At 36.7% G+C, this 12,466-nt stretch overlaps 1 protein-coding gene across 1 annotated transcript in view; it reads left to right on the forward strand.

Moving 5' to 3' along the window:
* The window catches only part of LOC145674293 (uncharacterized), a 98,153-nt gene that overhangs the window by 45,941 nt on the left and 39,746 nt on the right, over positions 1-12,466 (forward strand). Inside the window, exon 5 of the mRNA XM_081744146.1 lies at positions 7,249-7,327. Within this exon, the coding sequence (XP_081600272.1) occupies positions 7,249-7,327 (79 nt within the window). The remainder of the gene's footprint in view (positions 1-7,248; positions 7,328-12,466) is intronic.

The following is a 12,466-nucleotide window of genomic DNA, read 5'->3' on the forward strand; positions in this document are numbered from 1 at the left end:
TCTCTAAGATGCGTTGCTAGACCGCATAACTGTTGCGGATTCCGAGATTTAGAGGTACGAACGTGCTCAGTTATTCTAGAACAAATCTCTCCTTTTGTTTGATTTATATACATTTTATCACACTGGCATTTCACCCGATAGACGTCACTGCTTCTTAAAGGGTCAGTAAAAATGCTTTAAAATTGATTACGTATTTATCTACGGATTTTGAAGGAACTTCTGAAATTTTGATGTTGTGTCTTTGCAGAATCTTCTTATTTTTTGCTGAAAAAATGTGGAACCAAAGAGACACCAATCCATTTGTCAGTTACGACATCTGTTGTTGATTGATGGTGTTTCATCACAGTTTTTATAAAAGAAAGAGCACAGATGAAGTGTAAGATCAAATTTTCATGGTACACGAATCCTTTCCCTGTTAAACAAGTATAATTTTATTGGAAAATTGTACAAACGTATGTTTAGTTAAGAACTTTTTGGGGGGAGGGGATCCGACCCGGTGAAACCCCCGTCGGTGTACCCTGTTATAATACTGTTAATTTCACTTTCGTGATACTAATAATAATTGGAACACATCAAAGAGCAATATGTATATAAAAAATTCAAGGTGGGAATTCATGTGGTTCGAATCCCACATAAACTGTAGCTTCTTGTCTCATTTAGCTTCGGAATACAAAGGGAGAGTAAACTGAAATGCAACCATCCAGGTATGTTACACATATCACGGTTGCAATTTTTTGGTGGGGCACGGTGACTCAGTGGTAGAGCGCTTACCTCTGGTGAGTGGAGTCCTTAGTTCGATTCCTGGCCAAGTACATTTGTGGTGGACAACATCGTGTCCGAGTGTTTTCTCAGGGTACTTCCACTTTAACGTTCCACCAATTCTTCCATTATTATTCACTTGCCTTAATCACCGTATTCCTTAGCTTAAAACGGGCATAATCGTAGGACGTTAAACTGAAATATTTCAAGTATGTTATTATGCTGCAGAGTTGGCGTGGGTCAATGAAAACTTGACCCACGACCCACTGACCCACCACCCACCGTGACCCATGACCCACTGACTTACCACCCACGATGGCCCACTCTGACCCACGACCCACCGTGATCCACTCTGACCCACCACCCACGGTGACCCACCACCCATCATGACCCACTGTGACCCACCACCCACCGAGACCCACCACCCACCATGAACCACTCTTATCCACTTTGACCTACTCTGACTCACCAAAATCCATCGTCATCAACTCTGAACTCGATCCACGGCCTCTTCTGAACTGACTAAAGAGTTTACACTTGTAATAAAGCAAGAGTGTGAAATTGTCACTAATCGGAGTTTGAATTTCTAGTCAATCGCTCAAGCACCACCCTGTTACAATAACAGTGGATCTGACCTTTACGATATAAAATGGTAAAGTGTTTGTCTGTGAGGAAATTGAAACAGTTCGAGGTAGGGGGAAATTAATGTGTGCCTAAAATATACTTGTGCTAAGAGAGTATTCTTGCAAGTGTTAATTTCTGAACGCATTCCACAAGAAACTTCTATTCGCAGGAAAATACCCCTGTACAATATGGAAAAGGTTATGGTTTCTCAGTTCACAGTATTTTTCTCACAAAAGACTTGAAAAATCAGTTCTTCATAGGGCATAAAGGTGCTCGGGTACCCTATGTGAGAGCATCTCCATAAAGTATGATCATAATTGTAATTTGTGTAATCACTAAAACACCACGTTAAATTTAAATTACAAATATGCATAGTAGCAATTATTATGAATATTTATTCAAAGTAGTTTACCTAAAGCATAGAAGAGACTTCCTAAAAAAATAGGTACAAAGTTGAATAACACAAATAAGCTATTAGTAACATACATTTTCCATAACTCGTAATTTTCCACCTTAAAACAAACCTGAAATCGGGTTTATTTCCTGTTGATAACTTTTTGGCGGTAAATCTTCCCCAGTGGAATGATGTCCATCCTTCAGCCAAGAAATAACTAGCTCGTCTACTTTGAGCTTGTCTAGCGGTGGGACATTAACATTGATGAACAACAAGTTAGACAATGTTTGAACACTTAGTCTATCTCTAATATCAGTCATCTGTAAATTCATAAGGGGAGATCCTCATTCCCACTCTGTCGTGGAAATTGATAATACTTCTACCCGATTTCTGCAACTTCTCATCGACAATCTACTTGTTAGACTTAAGTCTGATAACGAGTTTTCTTGGTCAGGTTTGAAATACTCAGCAAGAAGCATCATCTCTCTATCACCATACAACATCTTTTCCATATCGACCATGTCAGTTGGCAATGTCGACCCATGTAGAACAGAAACTTCATCTACCACGCTTTCGATAGGGAATCTTTTGAATAAATTATCAATTAAAGCCTGATAAACTGATGATTTCTTATTTGTTTATAAATTTAATTTTTGTAATTACACACGAAGGTTTGATACCATTACCAAGTTCCCTCCCCCGTCTAGAAAGCGAAAGGGAACTAGGTTTCTGGAAAGTATTCAGAGGTGAATGGGAATTTCCCTTCTTCTTCAACTTCAATTACCACACTGCTGTTTGCCATGTGCCAAATTACGATGAATTTCAATTAAATTATCATAGTATAATTATTTCATTGTTGAATTATCAATACTTTTCAGTGGAAAAAAGGATGAAATTTCAAAGTTACAAATCAAAGTAAGTAGACCAACGTAAAGGGAAAAAAAGTGTAAAATTTTCCATACAATTATGCGTACAATCCAAACTTAAAATTTCCGTGTAATTAAGCTTACAGTACAAATTATATGCCTATTTTTCTCACAACTTTATGGGTTGATTGCCCTGTGCTGTGAGCGCTCCATATAATAAACATAAGCTTCAGCAATTATTATAGCAGAAAGCAATAGATATATGAAGCCAACCACTGTATTTTTTGTTTCTGATTTTTTTCTTAAATAACATCGATCGTTTTCGATCATTTTTACAAACCAACTCACTACCAATTTTCCATATATAGAAAGTGCCCCCCCCCCACATAAAGGAGAATTTAAAAAAAATGCTAGGACACATTCTGTTTATTTTCAATAACGAGTTAATACACTGATTTTCAGCTCCGTAAGTTTAACGGCTTGCGAGATACTCATTTTTTTTCGCAAAAATTCGGATCTTCACTGCCTCCTTAGGATATTATGTATTATAATAAAATCAATATAACATCCCAATTTGGATTAAGGTCTAACTATATACCAAAAGTAATTTCATTTGACTTTGCAATTTGACCGTGATGATCAGGCACACATAGTTACATTCATTTTCTATAAATAATTAATATATTACAGTGATTCAAAAATGTATTTTTTCCAGTAGTTAGCTCTAAAAACCCACAGGTCTGGAAAGCCAAGTTGTAGTGTAAGTCCTATTGCTATTATTACTACTTAAAATATCAATATCCAAAAGTGCCTGAAGGTCTTTTTTCACTTGGTTAGATATACTCACCTTAGTTAAGTAGGCAGAAACAAGTGGAAAAGAAAGGGAAATGAAGGTCTTGAAAGTAAAACGGTGACAAATTTACCAGTCTTCAGAAGATACTCTCTACAATGCAGTGAGCAGAGAGGGTCGGTAGATCATACTGAGTCGGTGGGTCGCAGTGGGTCATGGTGGGTGGTGGGTCACAGTGGGTCATGGTGGGTGGTGGGTCGCAGTGGCTCATGGTGGGTGGTGGGTCGCAGTGGGTCACGGTGGGTGGTGGGCACAGTGGGTCATGGTGGGTGGTGGGTCCCAGTGGGTCACATACTGTTGACCCACGACCCACTGACCCACTCAGAAAACTTGACCCACTTGACCCACTGACCCACCGACCCACTGACCCACTCCATCTCTGTTATGCTGCCACTTCATTGTATTTTAATGAAGTATTTGCGTCTCTTAAGGGTATCACATTCTTTTGTGTAAGTCAAAAGCTCCTGTCACAATCACTTGAAGTTCCTTAATCTATTAGTTCCCAATTGCTCCTGTTCCTGACATCAATATATCACAATAGATGAAAGCGACGATATGATTAAGGTGGATCATTACGTGTTCTCGGTGCTATGCTAAACGCTGCTTGAATAGTGCAGCGTTGCCAGATAGTGTCGACTCTTACTGACGCCAGATAATAAAGCAAGTAATGATGGAATTCTGCTTGGATAATTACTGGAGAAATTAGTTTTCAATCTTGCCCGCAATTCACAGCTAAGTTCCGCTTCTCAAACTGCAACGCTAGAATCCAGTAATTTTCTTATTATGGCTACCACAGTAAACGTTCAAATTTGGCAACAACGCATTATGGCGTTCTGTGCAAGCTTCTTATCAAAATCTATTTCCTTAAATGTAAATTAATATTTAAATAAAATGTGAAACATAACACGAAAAACGGTCAAACAATATATCTATTTCGTAATAAGATCGTTACTTTAATACTTTACACATACAAATAAACATTTCATAAAACTGAGCACTTCTAGTAAGATCTAACAGCGAGTGCCATCTTGTGTGCTCATTGTAAAACTAATCAAATATTTTCTTTTATTTGTTATCTATTTCGATATCAGAAGACACAACCAAGTGAATCAGTATCTTGTATCGTAGTTGAAACATAACTCTGTCTTACAGTACAATATTTATAATATGTAACGTTTCATTGCGCAGTAATTAAGGGAATGATCTAAAATATGTATTGACTTCCGGGTGGTGATCCACCTTAAGACGATATTGATGATCCAAACGTAAGATACTAAAATCCAACCATTCTCTAGCGGAAGATTGGAGTGGTGATTAGATAGAAAATTTAGAAAAGCATCTATTTTGCATTTTCACGCTCAATACTAACTTATATCGTTGGATTGCAAAAAAAAAAAAAAAAAAGAAAGAAAAAAGAAAAAAAAGAAAAAAAGAAAAAAGAAAATAAAAATGAAAAAGAAAAATGAAATCCTTTAGTTTAACGTCACACGATTATGACCGTTAGACTAAGGGAGACGATGATTGAGGCATCTAAATGATGATGAAAGAATTGGTGGAATGAGAAAGTGGGAGGAAACGGGAGTACCTACAGAAAACCCACGGACACGATGTTGTCCGCCACAAACTTTCTTGGCCGGCGATCGAACCAGGGACTGCGCGCACCAGAGATAAGCGTTCTACCAGTGAGCCACTGTGAACCCCTCGTTGAGTTGCGTTGTTAATAATGTGTGTGAAAAATCAGTTCCTCTAATTGTTTTCTTTCACACTAACTTGATTTTAAAAATGTCCAGGACTATCGTACTTTTATTTATTTAAAATGTAAGAAATTGTCTTGCGGAGAAAGTACAAACGTAAATGTTTTCCTGGATTTCACCTCATTCACACCAGGCAAATGTTGGGATGGCATTTAACATAATGGCCCCAGGTCGCTTCCTTCTTTCCCTTACCACGGGTAATATGATCACCGAAGGACGTTACCCTTCACACGTGACGGGCTAACAAGTCCAGAAATCTAATCTTAACCCTTTTCGAGAAACCAAAAGCAGTAAAATATATGGAGATGCAGTTTTATTTACAATCGATTCAACTTCTGAAGAGTGGATTCTATCTCCTCCCTTAACTATCTATTTAATCCAGAAGTTGTTCAAAGTACAATTTCCTGTTTCAACTTGGATCGCCATAGAGCAAAAGCAGCAAGAGATAGCGAGTAATGGCTTTTTGATATGGATTCAGCGTCCGAGAAACAGGTAAAAAAGTAAGAGATAGCGAGTAATGTTTTTTTGATATGGATTCAGCGTCCAAGGAACATGTGAAAAAGTAAGAGATAGCGAGTAATGGCTTTTTGATATGGATTCAGCGTCCAAGGAACAGGTGAAAAAGTAAGAGATAGAGAGTAATGGCTTTTTGATATGGATTCAGCTTCCGAGAAACAGGTGAGAAAGTAAGAGATAGCGAGTAATGGCTTTTTGATATGGATTCAGCGTCCAAGGAACAGGTGAGAAAGTAAGAGATAGCGAGTAATGGCTTTTTGATATGGATTCAGCGTCCGACTAACAGGTAAACAAAATAAGAGATAGCGAGTAATGGCTTTTTGATATGGATTCAGCGTCCAAGGAACAGGTGAAAAAGTAAGAGATAGAGAGTAATGGCTTTTTGATGTAGATTCAACTTCCAAGGAACAGGTGAAAAAGTAAGAGATAGCGAGTAATGGCTTTTTGATATGGATTCAACGTCCAAAGAACAGGTAAAAAAAAGTAAGAGATAGCGAGTAATGGCTTTTTGATAGGGTTGCCAACTGACCGGTTTTTCCCCGGCCTGGCCGGAAGTATTGCTGTTATTTTGATTATAGGCAGTGACCAGTACAAACTAGCCCCTTTATGACCGTTTTTTAAAAATTTGTATCTAGTTCGAAGCAATTTTATCTAGTTCGAAGTATAGTTTCAAAAATTAACTTTCATTCTGTAAATCCAAAACTGTCTCCTTTCACCATCTTTCAAAGATTAATATATTTTGTTCATCTATTTATATACTTTTAAAGAGATGGCAGAGACTGTATCAAGGAAAATTTGAAATTTACTTGTAAGGAATTTTATACATTTATTGAGTATGAAAAGAACCTAAAGCAATTTCCTGCAGCTGAAGTATAAGCTTAAAGCATATATTTCATTTTCCAAATCCAGAGTTGTCACGTAAACATTAATATACTTTATTCGTGTGTTTCGATAATTTTAAAGAAGTGGCACTTACTGCTAAATACAATAAAATGGTCAATGCCGATTTGAATTTCTCATTTATAGCACAATATATCTATTAAACTTACTAGTGAATGTAACTAAGGATGCCCTTTCCTTCCCGATAGTACATTTTCTTCACATAGATGGGTCCGAACAGAAGTGCTTCACACTTAGACCTATATCATAGGTAATTTTGAGAGGGTGCCGTTTTTTTTTTTGTATTTTTCAGAGTTGGCAACTCTACTTTTTGATATGGATTCAGCATTCATGGAAGATGTAAAAAAAAAAAAAAAAAAAAAAAGAGTAAGAGATAGCGAGTAATGGCTTTTTTATATTGATTCAGCGTCCGAGAAACAGTTTTTATGTTTGATCTTATTAATCTATTGCAACTAGTCGTTATAGATATACTGTTTTAAGTTTGAGTATTTGAGTTTGGTAATCTACAGTAGTTTCACAAAAATAAACTCAATTCTTTATAGAAGAAACAGACATTTATTACATTAGTTATCTTTTTATTTCTAGTTGCTGAATGCTATCTACCTCTTTAAGCTGTCATATGAAACCCCACGGAATACGGCAAAGGGAAAAGACGGAAATCAGGGTACGTAGACATTTATTTTTCTTTTAATCAGAGATGATTTTCAACGAACTTAAAATGTTCGTTACTGAATTCTCTATGTCTGTGTGTCTGTGTCTGTCTGATATTTGCGATTTTTTTTTCAATTTTGGACCCTACATTCGATAGAGCATCAAAAACAATCGGACAAAGTGATTTAAGTTTTCGCATCACTCTTACCAGAGATATTGGCCAAAAATGGCCAACTTCCAGAGATTTAAGGAGCCATATCTCGGGAACCCTAAGTCATAGAGAGATTATATTGGTGTTTATCAATATCTAAAAGGGTGGTAAATATTTTGGTACCAAATAGTAACCGGTAATCACTGTTTGGTCAATGGCCAGTTGGCCAGTGGCCACCAATTAACATCGGTACCAAAAGGTTTACCATCCTCTTAGGTATTGATTAACACCAATATCATCTCTCTATGACTTATCGTTCTTGTGATATTGGCCAAAAATGGGCAATTTCTAGATATTTAAGGAGCCATAGCTCAGAAACCGTAAGTAATAGAGATATGATACTGATGTTGATCAATACCCAAGAGTATGTTAAATATTTTGGTGTCAAATAGTAACCGGTGGTCACTGTGCAACTGGCCACTGGTTTGGCCAATGGCTAGTTGGTCAGTTGCCACTAATTATTATTGATACTGAAATATTTACCATAATCTTAGGTATCGATTTACATCAATATCATCTCCCTATGACTTACTGTTCCCGTGATAGTGGCCAAAAACTGGCTAATTTCTACATATTTAAGGAGCCATAGCTAGGGTACCATAAGTTGCAGAGAGATGATATTGATGTTGATCAATACCTAAGAGGATGCTAAATATTTTGGTACTAAATAGTAAACGGTGGCCACTGTCCAGCTGGCTACTAGTGGTCATCAATTAATATCGGTAAGAAAATGTTTAACATTTTATGAGGATTGATTAACACCAATATCATCTCTCTATGACTTACCGTTCCTGTGATATTGGCCAAAAGATTTCGGGAGATTTACAGAGCCAAATCTCAGAAACCGTAAGTCACACAGAGATCATATTGGTGTTGATCAATACCTAAGAGGATAGTTAAAATTTTGGTACTAAATAGTAACCAGTGGCCACTGACTAATGGTCTACTGGCCGACTGGCCGCCGTTTCCCAGATATTGGCCAAAAAATTCGAATTTCTAGATATTTAAGCAGCCATATCTCGAGAACTATAAGTCATAGAGAGGTGATATTTTACTCATTTTTGCGAGAAAGAGAAGAAGGTTCGGATAAAAGGATTTACTTTTACATCTAGGAAAAATTACAGTTATCCTTCCCGCTCCATCTCTCCATTCTTTCTAAATTCGTTCTAGCAATGCTCTTGGAGCATTCTCAAAGTATTTTTAATATGTGACTTATGAAACATGTGACGGGATAGGGAGTAGATAATGCAAGGAAATATGCATCTATCACAATGCGTGGGTATGAAGTATTTTTCTCAAAGTAAGTTTGAGTTCCATTTTGCACATTTATGTTGGTTATACAGTGGAAAATTTTAAAGCAAAAATGGTTGTAATTCATTGTTTTGTTGTGTACTAGTTGTCCTAAAACTATTTCATGCAGCATATGCTTTTTCCCTACGAGTATTAAAGAAAGAACAAACCAACTTCACAAATCAATAGTAATGACAATATACGAGGAGAAGTAAAAATATTCCCTGCATGTTGTTGTAGTTCTGGCATTTGTGATACAATTACAATCAATCTTGTGCATTACAGTCCCTAGGTTGGCTAATTCTGAATTTAACAAGTGTAAACACATCTTAACATGCAGTGTACGAATAGTGTAGCTAAACAGAGGAGTGTTTAGTGATCAGTTAGTGCAATTTCACAAATCGAGCAACGCTAACATCAAGTTAATGTGCAAATTGGAGAAAATCTGATTCAGAGAGTCTGATAGCCTTAAGAACAGTTTAGCAGCAACGGATATTTGGGTCTTTCCAAAGCTAAAAATGGGCTTTTTCCGTTTCGCCAACGTAGAAGAGATCAAAACTAACGCGACGACTGAACTTCCGAAGATACCAAAAGAGGCCTTTTGTCGGTGTTTCCATCAATCGCAGAAGCGATAGAATAAATGTGTGTGTGCTTTGAAGGTGCCAACTTTGAAGGCGATTAAGTAAATATGTACTTATATATATGTTGTGGAAATAGAGCTACGACAAGGTTCCGGGAACTTTATGACTGCTTCTCGTAGATTCCCTAACAGAACAACCACATAGCAGGCATATGCCTATCATGTTCCCTCAGCTACATGGGAATGTGTGCAGTATGTGCCTTATATACTTCTGAGAAAGAAATCACATGGATGGCAAGTGATTGTCACACTCTATGTCCTCACCTAGGGACATGCCTGACATGTACTTGGGGAACGTGCCTTGTATGTTCTAGGTATGTTCCCCATGCAGTAAGCGTCAATAAACTACAAAATTATTCCCTCAAAATATGTTAAATCGCTTATATGCGTAATGTGTTACATTAAGGTGAGTCTAAACAACACTTTAAACAAGAAAAATGCAGGGATAGCCTACTGCAGGGGCGCAAACTACCAACTTTTGGATTAGTAGCCGCGTACTCTTCCGACTTTGCCACACAGGCGATAAAGACAACGTTGCTTGTAGAGGGATACATTATTGAGGTCTTTTGCATTCGGCTAATCAGAGTGTTCCTTCAACAGCATATATTCGACTATAACCGTTTGGGATCAGATAAAATCTGCTCGCCATGTAATTTTATAACAAATTGACGAGTGTCTATTTACTTTATTTCATGGTTCTTCCATATTCCCTTTGAAATGATCGGCGACAGTAGCCATCTAATGAAGTTGATGCGTTTGTTGCTTCTAGTACACAATCGCTTAGAAAAAGAACCAACAAATGCATCAAATGTGGGAGACGAATTTAGAACACCTAAACGGCGAATACCTAGCACATCTTGTACTGTTAGGGTATCTGAAACAATATATACCTAAAGGACGTACCTAGAACATGACAGATATATGTCCCAAGTGACGACATAAAAACAAATGACTGTTAGAGTGCGAAACTGAGCCAGGTATATAAATGCTATATTTGTAGTACATAGTTGCAAATATCAATTAGGTGTAGCAAGTACCTAAAACCGTAGGTAGCTGAAGTACATACTTAGCACCTGAATATGATATGTGCCAAGTGTCGGGTACCTGAAAAGTAGCTGGGACACATAAATGGCACATGCCAAGCAAATCTTGTGCTGTTAGCGTTAGCTTAAAACAAAATGATAATCGATAAGGGATAATGGTCAAGAAACTGCTTCATATGTTACTAATTAACCATCCTCCGTTTCTAATAAAACTAGTCCAAGACAATTTGAGATGATTTGATGAAACAATTCATCATGATGGTGGTCATGTTGTATATTATATATATATATATATATATATATATATATATATATATATATATATATATATATATATATATATATATATAGTGATCTGCCACGTTCTTGAAGAACAATTGTAGAAAACTGTCCTATACATAATCACTGATTTCTCCACAACTATTAGAAGTCAGACTTTTCAAGCTATGTACGTTGGGAATGGCAACACTATAGATGGTTTAAAAGTGAGGCAGTTCCAACCAGTCCTTCTTTGAGGAATAATTACCGAAAAAGTATATAATACATTATTAATGATTTCTTGAAGAGCATTTATTTATTTATTGAACAAATTCCCAGAATACAGCATAATTTTGCCATTTTACACAAATCTTAACAATAACAACAGCAGTGTCAACAAAAAGTGCAAAAGTAATATTATTTGGCCAACACGCGTTTAATAACTTTATCAAACAACGAATAGGTCGAAAAAATGTCCATCTCAGTTGTTAGATGATTATAATACTGTAGTTTGGTATTCTGTGAAAAAGAGATCTCTGTATACTTACCAACCTAGGGCGGGCAAGATGAAATAGGTGGATGCTTCTTGTTTTGCGGGAAGAGACAAAGAAGGATAGTTCTTGAAGTAGAGTTTCAGATCTTAAGTTCCCATTAACTATCTTATTAAGGAATTTCAGGTCAGAGTTATTTCTGAGTACTCCCGGAATCTGGATATTAAGACATCGCAATAGTTTCTCCTTTAGGTAACATCCAAAGTACGGGAACACGAAATCGTACTATAGCAATGAAGAAATTGAGAATAGAGAATGGGAAATGTATTAGAATGGTAAAATTTCATGAGTTCATAGTTGTCATCGTGAGAAGCAGAATTGTTCTTATCGATCATATCTTTATCATTATTATCATCATAATCATTATCATAGGTATTCTGATATTATTGACAGATCACTTACCGCAACTGAGAAGCTTCCATGCTACACGGTCCTCCGCTAACCTCTTTGTCTTCACACGATCATCCCACAATTGTGGTATCCTTCGTCCCCTCCCTCTCCTTTTTGCCCCCATTCCCTCTAGCACGAGCCTCCCAACCAGTTTCTCTTGCTCTCCTTAACAATATTTAAAAGTATTCTTTTCTCCCTCACCATTTCTAATGCCCTCATATTCATTTTCCTCACGACCCAGCTAACTCTCTCCATTCTTCTCCACCTGCATATTTCCAAAACTTTCATTCATTTTTCATCATTTTTGAGTAATGTCCATGTTTCTGCTCATACAGTATAATACTCCACTCGAAGCATTTTATGAGTCTTCTCAACTGTTTGTTCAAGGTCCCACAAAATAGATTTTTCATCATGTGTTTAGTGACATAGTTATTGAAAAATGGTCTTAAGTTTAGCATCACAATATTCAGAACATTTCTGCTGTTTGCATTTTGTAGGGATAGGTAGGAGCAAGTTCGATCGAGTTTTCTTCGAAACTCGACTCGACACCTTGAGCTCCACTCGAGAACTAGGCTTGAAAAATTTCCTCCAACTCGACTCGAAACGAGCCAAATCCTATATGTACTTTCAAGTGCTCTCTTCAAGTATCCTACATAGACAATATTTATTATTAATGACTCTACTGCAACTTTATTATTATTATTATTATTATTATTATTATTATTATTATTATTATTATTATTATTATTATTATTATTATTATTATTAT

Source organism: Thermobia domestica, chromosome 17 (assembly GCF_964235325.1).
Source record: "Thermobia domestica chromosome 17, izTheDome1.hap1.1, whole genome shotgun sequence".
In the NCBI taxonomy this organism is placed as follows: domain Eukaryota; kingdom Metazoa; phylum Arthropoda; class Insecta; order Zygentoma; family Lepismatidae; genus Thermobia; species Thermobia domestica.